Genomic DNA, 19,952 nt, shown 5'->3' on the forward strand with positions numbered 1-19,952 from the left:
TCAACCTCAATTAAAGGGTGCAGCATTAGAGGGAGTTATGGTGGATTAAAGTTGGTACTAAGGAATTTTTGTAGTTTTATGTAATTAAAATATTTTGTGGTAGCAAAAAACGCGTAACACTAGTATATTTGCACCTTTCCTTTTTTTTTTTTTTTTCCTGCTAATACTTTATAATCCAAATGTGAGATAAATTCCCAGCAGCAGCAAGTCTCCAGCCACATGTGGATGATGCTCCTAAGATGTGATTTCAAGGGTCCGAGATTTTGTTTCCATATAAGATATCCATCACCCGGACGCAAAGCATGCAACCATCCAATTTAACGAGTGAAGTCAACTGCACCGGCAGCACGTGCACGTCTAAACAATGATGGAAAGAAGGCACCCGGGAAAGAATGCACACGCCTAAACAAGGGTATTAACAAGACGAAATCTCAATCAATGTCAAGAAAGATCGCATGCAAGTTAAAATGAACATTTGCAAACTGTAAGTTGGGGTACAGCTCCATCGTAAAACCCAACCTGACCCAAGAGAACAAGGAATGCACCAAACTAGCTTGCTCACGCAAGATACCGATACAATCTTCTATCTGAACTATCCCTCTCCAAAAAATCACGCTCAATGAGGGATTCAATTCGTTTCTTTATTTCTCCAGGATTGGCCAGAAAACGAGATTGCAACTGCTTGGTCACCTCTGCAATAATGTTGTTATGATCCAACACCCTCCGAGATTTCATGATCCTAACTATAGCAGCCTCAATCTGGGGCTTCCTGTCCTCTTCAACCCTCTGACGTGTCTCCTGTTTTTCAGGCTCAGATTCCTTCTGTGCAACTACAGTTCCTATCTTCACCTTGTAAAACTTGCTTGCAAACTTATCATTCACAAAAAAAGCATCTTCTTCTCCAATATCTTTGCTCATTGGCTCTTTCCGAAGAACATTCTTCCCCTTGACACATGCCAGGGACTGCAAGCATCTTCTCAAGTCAGATGAAGGAATCTCAGTCGCCTGCTCAATTTCCTTGTAGCTGAGCCTATCAGCACTGTTAAATAGCATGAGGACGCACATCTGGTAAGTGGACACATTCAGCTCATGCTTTTGCCCTTTTCCAAAGATTGCTTTCAGATCAGCAGTGCCCATGTTTGTTTGCCAGGAGAGCCTCCGACCTGTATGTGTCCCAAGATAATATGAACGGAACTTTTCACAAAGAGCAGACATTTCAGCAGGCAGATTGCAAGTGATACTAGGTTGTGTTGGCCAGGACCCTGTTGTCAGAACCTGGACAACCAGTGTGGGACTATCGCCTAACTCAGCAGCATACGCAGCATAAAACCCTTGCATAGTATCCTGAGATGTTTTCATGTCAGTGAACATACCCTCTAATTTTGACGTAAACTGATACCCACATTCTGTCTTCAACTTGACGATCAGACTTCTCTCAGCATCATCAGAAACTGTTTTTCCTGATAGAAGTCGTTTTGCCAAATGCTGTTTGTAGTATTTCTCAAAGACATCCTTCTCCTGCAAATACCGGAAAAGCATCATAACCTTGTCAAGAATAGTCTCAACATCTTCCTCACTGACTCCCTTCAGACCTTTCCGCAGTTTCTCGTCCACAAACAAAGAAATGAACTCCGGAGAACGAGGATTAAGATTAATGAAGTACTCAAAGGAGGAGTTCAAGGCATTCTGGAAAGTTTTGTCATTGCTAAAAGCTAAATTTATGATTTTATCATACTTATCTTTCTCATTCAAGAGGCACTGGACAAATTCGACAGGATCCTTCAACTTCTCAGCATCAGTAACAAGCTGCTTACCAGTTTCTCTTAAATGTGAAGTCATAACATCTCTTATTGTTGGAAGACCATTAGGGACCCGGCGGAATAAGTTGTACATCCTCCCCAAATCCTCATACTTGTCATCAATTAGCATATTCACCAAGCCTGAATTATCCATGTGAACTAGTCGAAGCATGTGGCTCGCAATCATCTCCTTCTCCACGACATTGGTAATCTTAGTTTCACTCTTTGAATCCAAGTACAGTGAGACCCTCTCGATCTCTTCATTTAGACGTCTTTCAGCTTTCTTAAGATAGTCTCCACAATCACAACACTCGATGAAATCCTGTGATTCTGCCCTGTAAAAATCAGCTGAAACTTCAAGAAAATGTTTCTCAAAGTCTTCTTGATACACTGAAGATCCCAAGTCCATTAGCATCTTAATTATATTCCTCATCAGCCCCCTGTTAATGATTTCACCAGTCCTTTCTTTTTGTATGAGTTCAAGAAGTGTATCCAGAAGCCTAGTCTGTATCTTACTTGAATGTATCACATTGTCCCTCCAGAGATTTAGCCCAAGCTCATGAACAGGGGTTTTACGATTACTGGGAATGAAAGTCCGGTCCATGTACATCAATATGTCACGGATCATCTGCAATGCCTTGTTATGATCATTCCATTTTCTGTTAAGCTCTTCCAGGAACAAATTACCTTGGGCCGCCTCTATGGTTTTTGCCATCTCTTGTAGGTGAAGAGTCATTGTCCCTACAAGGCCTGAGTACAGCTTCTCACCAAATTTATGCAACACCATGTTGTAAGCATTTCTGGAGTAATGCAAATTAGACATCAGATATAAAAAAGAATTTACCATACAACAAAACATTTATACCGATGGGCTAAACAAAGACTTCTCAACATGCAACTGACAAGAAACAAAAATTATATACAAAGAGCTAATAAAAACCAATCATAGGATCTCTAGATCTGTAAGTCTAGGAGTACTGAAATTTCCCGTGGTCAACGTTGACATCAAATATTATTTCTGTGGCGAGGTGCACAAACTCCTATGCAAAACAGTTGTGTAACATTTTAACCATTAAGTCATCCCAAATTAAACTTTTCATATACAGGACCCTGTCTACTTCCATGCAAAATAATGGGGAAAAAGTTCTTGAATCCTTGCAACTTAGAGAAGCTAAAAGTTGATTACATGTGCATTTGGGTACTTCCACAGGATGACCATATCCACCTACTAAGATTTTAAACAGATGGTTATTTGCCCTTTTCTGATTTCTTTGAGTAGAGTAACAACATCAGCTTGCAACTTCCTTCCCAAAAAAAAAAGGAAACAAAAATTCACTTCTTAAGGTTAAACAACATAAATAATAAGGAAACCTAATACATTTATTCCAAGGATATAAGTATGTAATGCCACAGGAGTATAAACATTTCCCACAGTGAGCACTCAAAGGCGGAACTTGCCAAAAACAACCAGTGTCTCATATCCAAGTGTCAAAATCAGCTAAGTAGCCAGCGAGTAGTAGCGCTACTTCAGATTTCTCTAAACCACATAAGGCCTAGAAATAGTGAAGATTTGATCCTGTTATGTAGAACCATCAAAAATAATCATAGCAAACAATCATTGTCTGTCAATGCAATGAGAAGGTAGATCACATAGGCTGCACTTGAATTTAATTAGGACACCACATGTCATTCTTACATGTGACAGCTGAAGCTCGATATACACCAAAATAGATGGCAAATGTGACCTTGCAGAAAGGCATTCCACTTCACTGATAGCTCCCAACAATCACACCAATTCTATGAAAGCACAAAAAAAAAAGGTAGGAGTGGCTAAAGCAAATCAATGATTTGCATGAAAACCCCTAGAATCTAGGAAGTTCATTGTCCTCATGTTAAATGACAAAGTACCACAAAATCCATGGTAATAGTATTGATAATTGCATTCATTTTAACTTTTGGTAATGAGATTGACACAAAAACAAGAACTACTCTCTTCATAATTCCGCAGAAAAGGTGTCCATCAAATGACTAAACCCAATGATTAACTTCCACAACCGAATCAAATATTTCTTATCAAATATTCATCTCTACTAATTAACTGACAAACCAATGATATAAACACAACATGGTCGTTGAGGAAACCATGTCATTTTGCTTGTTGTCCATAAAGGAATGTACCAAGCCGTCAGAAGAGAGAGCCAGAAGTCATGCTGCAGTAGCCTTTCCTTCCCGTTTACATGTCAGTGAAAGTAAGAGTCAAAGAGGGAGAAATCAAATTCCAAATCCCCCAGAAACCATGCACCAAACCGAGTAACTATCAACTTATCCCATAAAAAAAAATTGAAAACTCGCATTTCCAGCAAATACCTAGACTGCAGTAATAACTAACCGCCCCCCCCCCCAAGTTTTATCTCCATTTACAAACTCAGTCCAGTCCAGCTAACACTAAGCAACAAAAAATTTTCCGCCACAAAGAAAAAAATAAACACGCACAACAAAAACTCAGATTAAATTAACAAATCATCATACAAGATAAAATTAATACCCAAATTCAACTGCACTTCAATCAGTGTATAACAGAGGCAAATATCACCTAGATTAAAACAGACAAACTGAACAAATTCTAAGAAAATCAGAAAAAAATGAAAAAGAGATAAACCTATAAAGCTCTTCGAAGCTGAGGCCACTGGCGTTATGGTTGTAAATCTCGGTAATTGCATGCTCCAGAATCTTCCAAGTTTTGTCAGCGTATTTCGGATCCACCACCACTTTATGCTTGAACGCCTCTATCTGGAAATTCCTCTTCTTCTGATTACTACTATTCATCTTTCCCCAACCTAATTGAAATCCCTATGCCTCTCTCAATCTAATATCTATACACTTATATACAGATACCTATGGAAAATAAAAAACGAAAAAAAAAAGAAAAAAGAATCGAATCGAAGTTGAAAAATTTCAGAATCGACGAGAAAAGCAAAGAAGGATTTTAGGTCGTTCGTTCTATGGGATTAAACAGATCGAACGGCTGAGAAAAGTTCTGATATATAAATTTGAAGATTATTATTTTGGTGAGGGAAAAGGAATTTTCTGGGGTTTGGCAACTGAAATGGGGAGAAGCGGAGGAGGGGAAAGAATTTGGGGCCAAAAAACCGAAGGGAGAAAACTCGAAAACCTTTGGATGAAGTGGATTTATTATTGTTTGGGGAGTGGGTCCTTGCTCGGGGATGAGATTTGGGAAGGAAAGGAAACGAAGAAAGGAGGCGAAGAATCTTTTTTAACTTACTGGATGCAATTTGTCTCTCTCCGAGGAAAGAAAATGAAAAAAAGGAAGAAAATAACAAAAGAGGGAATTTACACTGGCATAACAAGTAGGGGATTAGAAATCCTAGCGTTTCGGGGAAAAAAAACAAGTAGGGAATTAGAAGGATTTAGCAGGGTGACTAAGGCTAGCTACGGTTCAGGTTTGAATCGAACTGAATGCAATGGTTTGTTAAATCAGAATAGGAATAGAATTTTGGAAATTGGAATTTAAATCATAATCATAACTAAAAATTTAAGTTTAGATTCATCAAAATTTCAAACCAAACTCATAATTGGCATTTACAATATGTTCAAGTCGTCTAAAAAAATTATTTGTTTTCTAAACCCATTCGACTGGTTTAAAATTCTATATTAATAGTCAACATTTAATACCAGTAATTCCAATTCCAAGCCAACAACATATTGTTTCATTCCACTAGTACGCCTATATCTCATGATTAATCTAAAACTAATCTAATCTAATCAACAATGACTATCTTTTCGCAAAATTTGTATTATTTTTATCTTTTTCCTTGTACATGATAATAGAAGAAATTTTTTTCTTTTTTTAATATTCATTGTCATATTTTTAGAATCAGCTTTTATAACATCAAGTGTTTGAACATAATTAAAAGAATTGGAACCGTAATTGGATGAAATCGGAATAGTAATTGAAATCGAAAGTTCAAGAACTGTAACCCTAACGGTCCTATAAGGGTTGATTTAGATTCCATCTTTCAAAAGATTCAGAATCATCGATTTTTAAAATGGAATTAGTAATTCTAGAATGGCAGACATGTCTAAAGAGGAGTAAGAAAAATAATTTCTCTTGTTTTTTTTTTCCCTAAAGCTGTCTTGCCCTTTCCGCGTTTGGTGTTTGCTTGCTGGTTTGGGTTTGGTTGGATTGGGAGTTGGAGGAAGGAAAAGAAATGGAGGATAATTTTTTTATTGGTATTGTTCGTGGATTTGGTTTTAGTTAATTAAACGGAGAATGTTTGGAGGCCAAACAAAAAGAAACGGTTAAATGAATTTGCGCACATTTAACAAAAGGAGAAGTCGAATTTGTGCACGTCCGTCAGCCGTCTCTGGAGTTTGTGGACTTTGGACTTTTTTTTTCCCTGGGTTCCCCAGCTTGAGGATAGAAAATACTTTTAACGGTCCAAAATGGAATTGTTTATCCATAATTTTGCACTTAAGTGCTAACTATTATTCCTATCCACTTTTTCTTTTCTTCCTACAACAGAGTAAAAAAAACAAAAAGGAAAAACTTTTATTTCTTTAGTTTTGAGATTTTATAAAATACTTTTCGAAAAATGACCTAACCAAAAACAAAAAGGCTTTGCAAGCTTCATATGAAAATTTGTACGCATGTCTATCCAAAATAGTCGTTAAATGAAAGGGAAAAAGGTGTCCAAAGTATTTTACATCAATGCATCTTTTTTTTTTCCCTTTTCCATAATCATTCCGACACATAAAAACTTTGTACTTAAACTTCTAAAATGATTTACTCTTCTAACTGTTTTTTTTTTCCCTCTTGACAAATATAAGTATATAAACCATCAGCTCTTGGGCTGGTGCCCACTACCAAACCCTTAAGGCTTTGGTGGGATGGGAGGCAAGGATTCAAACTTTGCCTCCCACCAAAATGCCACTCTTGTGACTCTGCTTCAAATCTAGACGAGTGTGTAGTGTATCCGTCTGATCTGGTGATGGTTCTATCCCCATCGATCCCCCGTAGGCTCAGTTGAGCCTCCCTGTAGTTAGAATAGGAGTAGGAGTAGGGATGACAATTGATTAAAAATATATATATATATATATATATATATATAAGTATATAGTTACCATATCTGGTTTCCTACTAACAATCTATCATTGTTGATGGAATATTTTGGTCCTTAAGGTACTCAACAATTATTATTAATTCAGACCCGTTAATATATATTGCCATTGTAACAGACATTAGTAATTCATTTTTATTTTTCATACCAAAATGTTTGATATTTGCATCAATATCATTCAAACTGGGCTCAGAGAAAAATTGGGTTGGGTTGGGAACTTGACGTTGTCATCACTAATCAGACCAAACACAGAGGGTAGTGTTTATTCTGGTCGCACAAATCATTCGTCCAAGCCCAAACTATGAGCTGACCATTGCTAAAACCCGACCCGTTGACCAGCTTTCCACTTCCACTTCCACTTCGCTTAACCTGTAAGCTGCTAAGCGCGTCATCCTCAAGCTGACCGCCCGGCTTTTCGGCTCTTCCACGGCTCTCCGCTCTACTAAGCAGTTGTAGCATATATATAAGAAATCAAAAAATCTACTGGAAGAAGAAGAAGAAGAAGAAACTGAAGAACACCAGACTCTTCTTCCACGACATCAATAAATTTCTCATTTCTCCTTCAATCTTCGGTAAAACGGCAATTTTCTTTTCTCGGTCCTCATTTTTCATTTCATTTTCGTCTTTAATTCAAATTTTCCTCTAATTTTCTCCAGCGGCAATTTAAAAAAAAAAATGCCTGAAGATATATCCGCTGAACGTCCATTGTTCGGGGGCGCCATTTCCAGTACCTTCCCTCTCCGCTTCCAGGTTAATTAAGTAATTTCATTTTTTTCGGGGTTTAAATTTTGATTTAACTATCTGTTGAAATATTTTAATTTCTTGCGGGTAAATTGATTTTAGGATGTGAGCAACATTCGGCAAGTACCTGATCATCAGGTTAGTTAAACTAACTCTTTTTTTTTTTTTTTAAATAATAAGTAAACAGATTTTGTTCGAACTCTTTTGATTTTGTATTGCGTGAATTATTGAGTTAAAATGGTGTGATTAAAAAGGAGGTATTTGCGGACCCTGCACGAGATGAGAGCTTGATTTTTGAGCTTCTGGACTTTAAGGCTGACGTGGCCGACAATGGAAGTGCCACGTGGTTCCTACAAGACCTTGCCGCTGAACAAAATGCGGAGGGAGCTACGGTAATGGCAAACTCTTTTTTGTTTTTTTTTTGGTGTATTCGCACGCCGCCGGCAGTCTTTTAATTTCCTTTCTGCTTCGTCATTCTGTTGAAAGACTTGCTTCCCAAAGATTTTAAGGATATTAGAGTTGCTGATGCCCTTTCATCGTATCCTTGGCTTGTTACTGTGATTTCCTGTCGACCATCCACCATTTGTTTCTGTCGGTCCCATTTATTGTATCAGTTGTCTACAAAAATTTCTGAATTTGCTGTTTTTCTCCACATGTGGTATTTAATCGTAGTTTAGAAAATTGGCTTACCTGTGGTTGTCTTATACTTTCACCACCATTGGTGGGATGAACTTGTGTTGTGACTTGTGAGTTAAGCTCATTGTGCGGGGGTATGCGTTTCATTGAATCTCCTACAAGGAATCTTCTGCTCTATTGAACTTCTGGGAATTTTTGTCTAGTTTTGACGTATCATATGGATTAAAAATCATGATTTATGGATTAAAAATCATGATTTATTGTTAGCTTCATAATGAGAAAATGGTTGTTACTGGGACCTGTAAAATGTCTAATTTCTCTTTGATTCATGTGTACAGTCATTTCTCAATGTACTTGGGTATGTAGACGTTTATCAAAATTTGTAGGTATGCCTGATAGTTTTTGTTAAGATTGATTAGTTATGCTGGAGTCAGATATATCAGCAACAGTAGCTTTATGATGGTTAATTAGCTTTACTTGTGTTTGTTTATGTCAACAGGTATCTTGGGAGGAAAACATCTAGTCACCATATTATGAGTGACCAACTAGTATTTATAGGAGTACAACCCTAATAAACTATTTACAAAAATACCCTTACTAATTTATTATCTACAAGAATACTTATATTCTCTTAACACTCCCCCTCAAGTTGGAGCATATATATCATAAGCACCCAACTTGTTACAAAGGTATTTCACCCTAGAGCCCCCTAAGCTCTTGGTAAACACATCAGCCAATTGATCTACAGACGGTACATGAGATGTCTTGATGACCCCGTCAAGCAATTTCTCCCGAATGAAATGACAATCAACTTCAATATGTTTTGTCCTTTCATGAAACACTGGATTAGACGCAATATGAACAGTCGCCTGATTATCACACACTAAATTTATAGGCTGTTTATGCTCAAACCCAAGTTCAAGTAACATGCTTTTCAACCAAACCAACTCACACACAGTGTGAGCCATAGCGCGGTATTCAGATTCTGCACTTGATCTGGATACAACTGTTTGCTTCTTACTCTTCCACGACACTAAATTACCACCAACAAACACACAATATCCTGTAGTCGATCTTCGATCTGAGGTAGAACCAGCCCAATCTGCATCACTATATCCTTCAATATCAGTGTGTCCATGATTTTGATACAGCAACCCTTTTCCAGGAGCACTCTTAAGATACCTGAGAATCCGTATAACAGCATCCCAATGACTAGTACGAGGGGTATCAAGAAATTGACTCACAACACTCACTGCAAACGAAATGTCAGGTCTCGTTACAGTGAGATAATTTAATTTACCCACAAGTCTTCGATATTGCTTAGGATCATCAAGTAATGCACCTTGATCTCCTGCTAATTTCACATTGGGATCCATAGGAGTATCCACAGGTCGGCAACCTAACATCCCAACTTCACTCAACATATCGAGTACATATTTCCTTTGACATAAATAAATCCCATATTTAGACCGAGCTACCTCAATACCCAGAAAATACTGTAGATGACCTAAATCCTTTGTCTGAAAATTTGCCTGCATATTGGATTTAAGCTTCTGGATCCCCACAACATCATCACCTGTAATCACAATGTCATCCACATAAACAACTAATAAAATTTTACCAGCATTAGAATGCCGATAAAATACAGAATGATCTACTCCACATCTTGTCAGACCGAACTCCATGACAACACTACTAAACCGGCCAAACCAAGCTCTCGGAGACTGTTTCAATCCATATAAGGATTTTTTCAAACGACAAACCAACCGCGGATTCTCCCCCTGAACAACAAATCCAGGAGGTTGTTCCATATATACCTCTTCTTCCAAATCTCCATGCAGAAATGCATTTTTCACATCCAACTGATGCAATGGCCAATTATAAGTGGCTGCCAAAGAGATAAGAACACGAACAGAGGTAATCTTTGCAACAGGAGAAAATGTTTCTAAGTAGTCCACTCCATACACCTGAGTAAATCCTCTAGCTACCAGACGAGCCTTTAATCTATCAATAGAACCATTAGGCTGCACTTTTATAGTGTACACCCATTTACAACCAACAACAGGCTTACCTGAAGGACGAGGGACAAGATCCCAAGTACCATTTTGTTCCAAAGCAGACATCTCTTCTTGCATGGCTAATCTCCAACCAGGATGATTAAGAGCATAGGTAATAGACTTAGGAATGGAGATAGAATCAAGGGAAGCAACAAAAGAAGAATATGACATAGAGAGATGAGAATAAGAAACAAAATTAGAAATAGGATGAGAAGTACAATGTCTCTTACCTTTGCGTAAAGCAATAGGAAGATCTAACTCAGAGGAGGGCGTCATACCTGGAGTTGAAGAGTGAGAGTTAATTGGTGAAGTGCGTGGCATATCAGGAACTTTCTCAACCATGGAACGACGAGAGTAAACTTGAAGATGAGGACGAGATAATCGAGCTATGGAATCTGGTGGATTAGATAACTCAGGTAATAAAGGGGAAGGGACTGGTAAAACAGGAGAGGAAAAAGAGTGACACTGGTCTAACTCACAAGACATACTTTGTTTGAGAAAATATGGAGTGGATTCAAAGAAAGAAACATCAGCACAAGTAAAAAATCGATTTAAAACTGGACTGTAACATCTATACCCTTTTTGCGCTCGTGCGTATCCTAAGAAAATACACTTAATAGCACGAGAATCTAATTTATCCATCCCGGGAGCAAGCTGATGAACAAAGCACACATCCAAAAATACGAGGAGGCAATTTAAACACAGGTTCATGAGGAAAAAGAATGGAGTGAGGTAATTAACCTCCAAGAATAGTAGATGGCATGCGATTAATTAAATAACATGCAGTTAGAACTGCATCACTCCAAAAATGTTTGGGCACATTCATGTGCAACATAAGTGTCCGAGCAACCTCGATTAAGTGTCCAATCTTTCTTTCAGCAACTCCATTCTGTTGTGGAGTGTGAGGACAAGAGGACTGATGAATAATACCGGACTTAGTCATGAAGGTATTAAAAGGAGTGGAAAAATATTCTTTCGCATTATCACTGCGAAGTATACGTACAGATACACCAAATTGATTTTTTATTTCTGTAACAAATGCACAAAAAATGGAATATAGTTCTGAACGATCTTTCATTAAATAAAGCCATGTAACTCTTGAAAAATCATCAACAAAGATTACAAAATATTTAAAACCTAACTTTGAAGTGACTCGACTAGGACCCCAAACATCAGAATGAACTAACAAAAAGGGTTCCGAAACCCGTTTATTGACCCTAGGGGCAAAAGAAACACGATGATGCTTTCCTAATTGACAAGACTCACATTCTAATGAAGACAACTGACTCAAGGTAGGAACCAACTTCTTCAAATTTTGTAGAGACGGATGACCCAAACGACAGTGAATTTCAAGAGGAGAAACAGTAGCAGGACATGCAATCGGACCATTAGAATTGAGAAAATAAAGACCATTATGCTCGCGTCCTCCACCAATCGTCCTCTTTGTCTTCAAATCCTGAATAACAACAAAATCAGGAGAAAAAATAACTGAACACTGTAGAAATTTGGTAAGCTTACTAACGGACATTAGATTAAAAGGCAAATTTGGTACGTAAAGAACAGAAGGCAGCGGAAGAGATGGGTTAATTTCTACAGTGCCTAGTCCTTTAACTTTAGTTGTAGATCCATCAGCTAAAGTAACATGAGGGAAGGAAGTAGACTCTTGAAAATTAGAAAAATTTCTAGAGGTACCTGACATATGATCAGTAGCTCCGGAATCAATGATCCATGTGTCAAAATTTTTGGAAGTGGAGAGACAAGCCATAGCATTACCTTTTTGTGCTAAAGAAGCAGAGGGAAGAGATGCTTGATTTGCAGTTTGGTACTGCAGAAATTTGACATAATCTTCCTCGGATATGGTAAAAGTTTTCTGGGACCCTTGTGCTGAAGAACTTGATTCAGCTTGGTCAATGGTAACCGCATTAGCAAACCGAGGTGGTTTTCCATGTAAATCCCAACAAGTATCATGAGTGTGGTTCTTCAAACCACAATGAGTGCACTCACGGGTGCCTCGACCTCCACGACCCCCACGACCTCCTCTACTTCTTCCTCCACGAGAGCCACGTCCCAAGTTGAGTTGCTCTATCCGACCATTGTTAGCAACTAAAGCAGATTTGTCATTAATTAGAGCACCATCACCATGTGTAGTGTCCTTAGATGCAGAACGTAAGACCCGAGCATACGCCTCTGCAAAAGATGGTAATTGTTCACCTGCTAAAATTTGAGATTTGATTGGTTCAAATTCTGGCTTGAGACCGGCCAAGAATTTGAGCACAAGCATTTGTTCTCTTTGCCTCTGCATAACTGTAATATCACTTGAGAGAGGCATTACGGCATTTAATTCTTCTGAAACTCGCTTAAGATCAGCAAAGTATTCAGTTACTGTCTTGTTTTCTTGTTGCAACTGAAAATACTCCAAAGAAATATCATACATCCGTGAAAGATTACTACAGTATAATAACCGGACATAATCCCAAACTTCTTTTGTTGTCTCACAATGAGAACACATGTAAGCAATTCGTGGCTCCATAGAATTCCATATTGCTCCAAGAATTTGGGCATCCTCTTGAATCCACATTAGTTTCTTGTTGTCCTCCGTAGGAGAGTCATCTGTGAGATATCGTTGCTTTCCTAAGCCTGTCAGATAAATCTTAACGGCCTTTGACCACTGTTGATAATTAGTGTCATTCAACTTCCAATTTGTGATTTGAGGCATCACCATTGGCATAATATTAGTAGACGTTACAATACCTTTTGATAGACTTTCAGCCATAACGAATAGCACTCCAAACCAAACGAAGGGTCAAAACTGAACCGCGCGTGAACAGTGCCGTGAACAGTAACGGCGCCCCCGTGAACAGTGTCGCGTGAACAGTCGCGATGACCAAAACTTTTGCTAGATGTTTAACCCTAACCCTAGGACTTTTGCTCTGATACCATGTCAACAGGTATCTTGGGAGGAAAACATCTAGTCACCATATTATGAGTGACCAACTAGTATTTATAGGAGTACAACCCTAATAAACTATTTACAAAAATACCCTTACTAATTTATTATCTACAAGAATACTTATATTCTCTTAACAGTTTAATTTGCTGAATTTTGTTTCTGTATAGAGCATAATAAAACCGTAAACTAAACTTCTATCGTCATATTTCATCCATGAAAAATGCTTTTGGGTGATTCTTTGACAAGCAGAACATAGAAATTTTCAGTTTTGGCATTGCTTCCTTGACATATTGGGCCTCTTTGCAAATTTCATGAACATCAGATCAGCATTTTACATGAGCTTTGGCTGTCAGTTCAACATTATGTTGCGCATTCTTGAAAATGCCATTTTAAGTTTCATGAGTTTTTGAGTTGCAATGACACCCCATCAGCTTGGAAGACAGTAGATGATGGGAAAGTAACTAGACAAGAACCAAATTCATTTGCAGACCAATTAATTCGAGCTTCACTGTGCCAGGCAGAAATTTTCTCACTATTCATTGTTCTTTTAATCATGCAGAATATTATAATTCGGCTCATGAAATAAAAAGCTGATGCTTATTATTCTGTTAACTTCTTGTTTCAGGTGATTGAGCAGTCGGGTGTTTTTCAAGCCGATGGATTGCAGTTTGGAGATATGCCCACTATCATTTCTACTGCTGTTGGCCAAATGGTATGCTCTTCTCCAGATATAATGGATGTTCGTACTCAGTTTACATGCATTTTTCCTTGTTATTTGTCACATACAACTTGAACAGTATTGAATGGTATGCTGGCATAGGCTTCTCAGCTCAAGTTTAAATCAAGTATCTGGAGTGAAAATGTGTGCGGACCAACTCCTTGTGTTTGTTTACTCTCTCATTCATTGTGCTTGCTGTTGATTTGTAGGCCATTTCTAAGGGAAGGCAAGGCAGGGGAGCACAAAACTTAGTAAAGGTAGGTTTGCATGCTGATTTTTAGGAGTGCCATACCTAATAGTGTGATCTGAGAAGTGGAACCTGACAATGTTATTCACCAGGTGTATTTGGCAAATTTGCGCCTTAAGGGTGTTGCAACAGATGTTCTAATCACAGCCTATGAGCCTATAGTTATAAAGTAAGTTACAGAACATGTTACTCATATCAAAACTTATGAGCTTCCGTATCACAGGGCTGCCCTCTATTAGATATCTAGTTGGTCTTCAATCAATCTGTCATTTTCTTCAATCAACTGGGCTGCCTTCTAGTAGCCTCTCGAATTTCATGTAGTTCAATTGGTTATTGAATCTGTTAGTTCCTGGGTTATGGAGGGAGTTTTTCTTGCTTTTATGGTGTACTTTCTCTGGCTAACTGAGCTTTTATGCTCTGCACTGCTGCTGATGCAATTTTTTTTTTTCTTTTCTTTCTTTCTTTTCCATTTGCTTTTGTAAACGTAGTCCCTTGAGTGAAAGCGCTATAGCTGTTGGGGCCGGTGTCGCTGTTCCTGCTGCACAGTCTGGATGCATGCCAATGAATGAGGTTTTTCAACTTGCTGCCACAAGTTTTAAGGTGAATGATTGGAGCCTCTTTGGTGCTGCTTCTTGAGAAGTTCTTGGAGGGTCTGTGATAGCTCGAAAGGAATGTCATGCAGATCAGATTTCCTAAATTCTAGGCTTTACCGTGAAATGGGTCAATTTGCTTTTTTGGCAGTGCAGGAAATTTGCTTGTGCTCATCTTTTATGTCTGGTCTGACCATTCAAATACGAGTTCTAGGTGGATATTAGTCTTAGTAGGCTTTGTTGTAGTCAGAAATCAATTTGGCAGCGATTGACTAATTGTTTTACCTTTTGGCATTGCAGTTTTTAGTGCCCCATTCAGATCTTCGAATTCGTGCAGGATACACATGCTAATCAGTTCATTGCACGCATTCTAAGATGAAAAAAGGGTAATTATAAGCAACAAACCCAGTTGCGCGTCTTCATTGCTTCTTGTGAAGTACAAAATGCTTCGTGCTTGCCGTAGTGCAAACAGAATAAGAGCTTTAGAGTTTAAAGATCTACTGAGATTATTGTTGTCTCTAGGATGTGAAAAAAGAGATGAGGAACGGCAAAGGGAACATGATAAAGAAGGAAAAGTGTGGTCAATATTGTTCTAGAAAAAGTAAAAACCTTGACTGGGGGAGAAAATGGAACAGGTCTGTACAAGATTGCTAGGGGAGAAAAATGAACACAAAAGAAAGACAAGTTTTTTGATGACTAGAGGATGACCATTGTGATATTGGCATCCCTTCAAAGAGTGTAATGGCCATGGGCCCAGTTGGACGAATGATTTGTTCGATATGCTTTTGTGCACCCGTCAAATGTGTTGTATCACCATCATCAAAAAGTTTAGCAGCATGGAGAAATTGTGAAATATGCCATTGCCGTCCTTTTCTTTTGCCTGCAAAAGATGAGGAAATCCTCACACAGTGAATTCGACTTTTTCTCCGCTAAAACATGATGATCTGATGGAAAAGTAGAAGACAAAGCCAAAGGAGAGACACAGAATCCGCTGTATGTGTCATTTTTCAATTCAAATGCAAGCATTCTACTTGATGTGAATTTCTGAAGATAGCCATCTGTCTAGACTGGCAACAAGTACAAAAATGACCCCAGAAAAGCTAATTAGGTGCAGCTTTAATATCTCTGGTAGATTTTTCGGTTGCAAACACGGAGCCCAAGGCAAATGAGTATACTGTTGAAATCCTATCCGTCGTTTTAATTTTGGCAAGAGCCAAATGATAATTGTGGCCTAAAATACTCGATCAATAAGAAGAAGAGGGCTGGGTCTTCCATCTCATATGTTAGCTGACTGGCTGAGTTATTGGTCCTTTTGCAGTTGTAAGTGTCATTCAGCAGCATGCAATTGCCCCCACCATAATGTTGCTCGCACAATTGTAGTTCCTAAATCCGGACTTTTGGGGTTCTCATGCTGTCCACACTTTTCTCAATTTCTTCGTGTTTATACTCTTGTAATGTACTGCAAGCCCTATAGATAGTGACGTAAAATTTCCCAAAATTACGCCCACTTTGGCACGTAAACTACTTAACTGTGGACTTGGCGTACTATAACCTTTCATTTATTAGGTCGATTCAAGAACTGCGAATGGAATTTCCGGTGGCTTGGACTTCGTTTCACAGAAAACACGCAGTAGAAAAAAGCAGCATGGAATTTATTCCTGCCTACAAATTCTGACCTTCCACCAAAGAATTAGCACTGTACATTATTAATTCTGGCTGAAATCTTCCTTCCGCCTCTGGTCCAACATTAGAACACCCACAGCAACCCAAAGAAGAGAACAAAAAACATTAGGACACGCCTAGATTGCTAATCGCCAAGTCGTATTTGAAGTGACTTCGTAAATTTCTTGAAAAATGCCGGAGTCCCATTTGTTATTTAGCTACTCAGCAAGTCAGCGATCAGCACTAGGAAAAACTTTATCAAAGCCAGTTGGAAAAATTCAAAGCAACTATACCTGATTGGAACAGCCATAATTAACCAACCTCCATGCCTGTTCTGACTTTGCCGACTAATTTTTTGCATTGAAAAATGTAGATAAGAATAATCTGCAAAGAGGCAACGGTAGATAATAATGCATTAATGTCCCACTCTATCACCCTAACCGTCAAATTCAGGTGATAAGAACATTATTATTATTGCTCTAGAGTGATTCGAGTAAACCATTTTCAGCAAAGAAAGAGATGAGTAGAGGGACGAACGATCATATTTGCCAGTAGGCAGGCTAGAAACTAAACCAGATGAAACACATATATTTAATTTGCTCTGTGAATCAGTTAAGTTCGAGTTGTACCCTCACAAACTTTAAAGATATCTCCCAGAACAAAACAAAAAAAAAAAAATTTCCCTTTCACCCTTTGCCCAAAAGATAACCGTTTCTCTTTTTTCCAGCTTCAATTTCTATTCAAAGGTTGGGCGGCAGAACACGGAGATACAAGCGATGCATTCGTTCAAGTGGGTGTTCTTGAATTTGAGGCATTATTGCAGCTGTTGAAGTCTTGAAGATAACGAACTGACAGGTTAAAGAATGTTTCTATAGCGGTGTGATATGGGCATAGCGGACTTGCTATGCTGACCTTGACGGCTATGTGAATGTGAACCGGACCAGACTTTCAGTTTCAGCAATCTTAATTAATATCATCATAGACACGGAAAAACAATTTCTCTTCTTTATTCGTATATGACAATAGTTTTTGTGATAGATTTATAGTTGTACTTCTTAAACCAAAGTTTATAACATTGTCATACTTTTCTGTGATATGATATGTGTGCGATAAAAAATGCATTTACGATACAATTATATTATTTTTTTTTTCAAATGTTGTATTCAAACACCGTCAAAATTGTGTGTCTCGGTCTCGCATTCTTAGACTCCAATAATTGATTCAGATAAATGTTAACGATATGGAACAAATTAGTGGCTGTGGTTGCCGAGTGTGGCGATGGATTTGAAGTTTGACAGGGTAGGATCGTACGCGTCAACGGACTTTAACAGGCGCCAGTCAATCTCGCGCAAATTAGGAATTTGAAATTTGTGCGCTTGGTTGGTGCAAGAAACCTATCGTACCATTGTCCGATTCATATGTACTACCTTATATTTTTCCAGGTACCATCAAATCATTGCCATATCAAATTAATGATACTAATTGGACTTGTGCTACGACTCGGCCCATATCCTCAAGATTAAAAGTAAAAAAAAAAAAAAAAAAGATTGAAAAAAAATGTATGATGCCTAAGTAATATTTATCCAAATGGAATAGCATGACTTAATTGATTTCTTGAGGGAGGTGAAATAGTAGTGAATGATGGGATAGAGGTCAATTTTTGTCATAATTCGTTAATTACAAGGAAAAAAGAAACTAAAGAAAAACTAATCCGGTGGTTGTTGTAGTGTCCATAATCGGAATGGAATGGCATGACTTAAATGATTTCTGGAGGGAGCTGAAATAGTGAATGATGGGATAGAGGTTAATTGTTGTCATTCGTTTAATTACAAAAAAAAAAAATTAAGCTAATGAAGAACTAATCCGACGACGATTATTAGCATGTGACATGACATATCTAATCCGGTGGTGGTTGTGGGGCTCATAATCGGAATTGCATGGAATACGAAACTTGGCTTTCAAACATCAAACATGACCAACGCTAGGATCATTACAATTCAGTTGACAAACACAAGTCAAATGTACATCCTAATTGGTACTATTATCAATTTAATTATGTCCGAAATTCATGGTGGATGCATTGCTTAACGTTACCTAATCTAACATGGACACACACTAACAATTATTATCCTTCCTTGCATTTATATATTTTTCCTATTTAATCATACCTATCCTTCTTATATTTATTTACTTTCCCTAATTAATATTACATTTCCAAAATATGACACCTAAAAAATTAGATGGTATTTATGGCTTTGTTTGGATTTCTCAATTTTTGAAAAATAAGTTTTTTTTATATACAATGCTACAATAATATACAAACAAAAATAACTCTAAAAACACCACATCCATGCAATATATCAAAAACAACTCCAAATATACAAAGAAAAATACACCACCACCACTACTACCCATCACTCTCCACTACCACCGCCACTACTCTCCCTTCTCTCCCCCCATCTTTCCTCCCTCTCTCCTCCTCCTGCTCATTTCTTCCTCTTCTTCTCGTTCTTTCCTTCCCTTTCCCCGGCCCCCAATTCCCTTCCCCTCCATTGATCGCAACCCTCCTGGTTGTGAGTCTTGTGACCAAATTTGATCCCCCCCTCCCCTAGAAAAGTCGTAGCTAGAGTCGCAATTACCACTCGCAAGTGGGAGAGGGGATTGGGGTTGGGGGAAAGAAAGGGAGAGGAAAGAGGGATGAGGAGGAGAAGGGAGAGGAAAGAGAAGGGAGAATGAGAGGAAGAGAAAGGAGAAAGAGGTAGGAGGAGGGAGGGGGTAGTGGTGGGTAGTGTAAAATTTTAAACAAATCCTCGAAAAAAGTTATAAATTATAAAAAAATATCCCAAAATATATTTTAAAAATACCTCTAAAGACAATCCAAAAAATATTTACAGTAAAAGTTTTTTATATACACAATTACAGTAAATTTTTTTGAAAAACACTTCAAAAAACAGCTAATCCAAATAGATCCTATGTTATTTTTGAACTGTATACATTTTTAATGTATTTTTACTTTAGTTATTCACTGTATGTTGAGAAAAATATCCACGAATGCCTATTGAATATCCAAACTCACGAGAATTCGGGTTTGGGTTTTCTTTTTCAAAAGCATAAGGGTCTAAGTCTGGATCTGAATTTGAATGAAAGAAATCTATCCTAGGTACTACACATGAGAATCCGGGTTTGGGTTTATTTTTACAAACCAACAAAGTATAGGTCTGAATTTGGGTCTAATTAAATTTAGTGGGTCTGAATTTGAATAAAAGAAATCTAACCCAGGTTAGTCAATAACATGCTTGCATGCCTACGTACAATATGGACTACAATTGTGGTTTACAATTACAAGGGCTCCTCATCTATACGTACATTACAGAATTCATTATGTGAAGTTGTCAGCTCACCCACCGGTTTCGC

The 19,952-nt window shown here is 38.0% G+C and overlaps 2 protein-coding genes across 3 annotated transcripts; one reads left to right on the plus strand and one right to left on the minus strand.

Moving 5' to 3' along the window:
- Positions 1–439: 439 nt before the first annotated feature.
- Positions 440–5,142, minus strand: LOC113716699 (cullin-3A). Of its 2 annotated transcripts, XM_027241097.2 has the most exons (3): positions 4,459–4,595; positions 3,496–3,596; positions 440–2,599 (listed from the first exon to the last, which is right to left on the minus strand). In XM_027241097.2, the coding sequence occupies exon 3, from the start codon at positions 2,584–2,586 to the stop codon at positions 559–561; it is 2,028 nt and encodes a 675-aa protein (XP_027096898.1). In that variant the 5' UTR covers positions 2,587–2,599; positions 3,496–3,596; positions 4,459–4,595; the 3' UTR covers positions 440–558. The 2 variants fall into 2 exon arrangements, with proteins under 2 accessions (XP_027096898.1, XP_027096897.1); XM_027241096.2 differs by lacking the exon at positions 3,496–3,596 and having other exon boundaries at positions 4,459–5,142.
- A 2,176-nt stretch (positions 5,143–7,318) lies between these two features.
- On the plus strand, positions 7,319–15,198 carry LOC113715528 (uncharacterized). Its single transcript, XM_027239753.2, has 8 exons — positions 7,319–7,509; positions 7,594–7,687; positions 7,781–7,816; positions 7,933–8,070; positions 13,947–14,033; positions 14,249–14,296; positions 14,379–14,455; positions 14,775–15,198. Exons 2-8 carry the CDS (start codon positions 7,613–7,615, stop codon positions 14,920–14,922), a joined length of 609 nt encoding a protein of 202 aa, XP_027095554.2. The 5' UTR covers positions 7,319–7,509; positions 7,594–7,612; the 3' UTR covers positions 14,923–15,198.
- Positions 15,199–19,952: the final 4,754 nt, after the last annotated feature.

This window comes from Coffea arabica, chromosome 11c, assembly GCF_036785885.1.
Source record: "Coffea arabica cultivar ET-39 chromosome 11c, Coffea Arabica ET-39 HiFi, whole genome shotgun sequence".
NCBI lineage: Eukaryota > Viridiplantae > Streptophyta > Magnoliopsida > Gentianales > Rubiaceae > Coffea > Coffea arabica.

Coding starts and splice junctions, on each gene's coding strand:
- LOC113715528 (XM_027239753.2), top strand. CDS start 7,613: ATGCCTGAAGATATATCCGCTGAACGTCCATTGTTCGGGGGCGCCATT. Junction 8,071..13,946: donor AAAATGCGGAGGGAGCTACG/GTAATGGCAAAC, acceptor TTCTTGTTTCAG/GTGATTGAGCAGTCGGGTGT. Junction 14,456..14,774: donor TATGAGCCTATAGTTATAAA/GTAAGTTACAGA, acceptor TTGTAAACGTAG/TCCCTTGAGTGAAAGCGCTA.
- LOC113716699 (XM_027241096.2), bottom strand. CDS start 4,625: ATGAATAGTAGTAATCAGAAGAAGAGGAATTTCCAGATAGAGGCGTTC. Junction 2,600..4,458: donor AGCTTCGAAGAGCTTTATAG/GTTTATCTCTTT, acceptor GCATTACTCCAG/AAATGCTTACAACATGGTGT.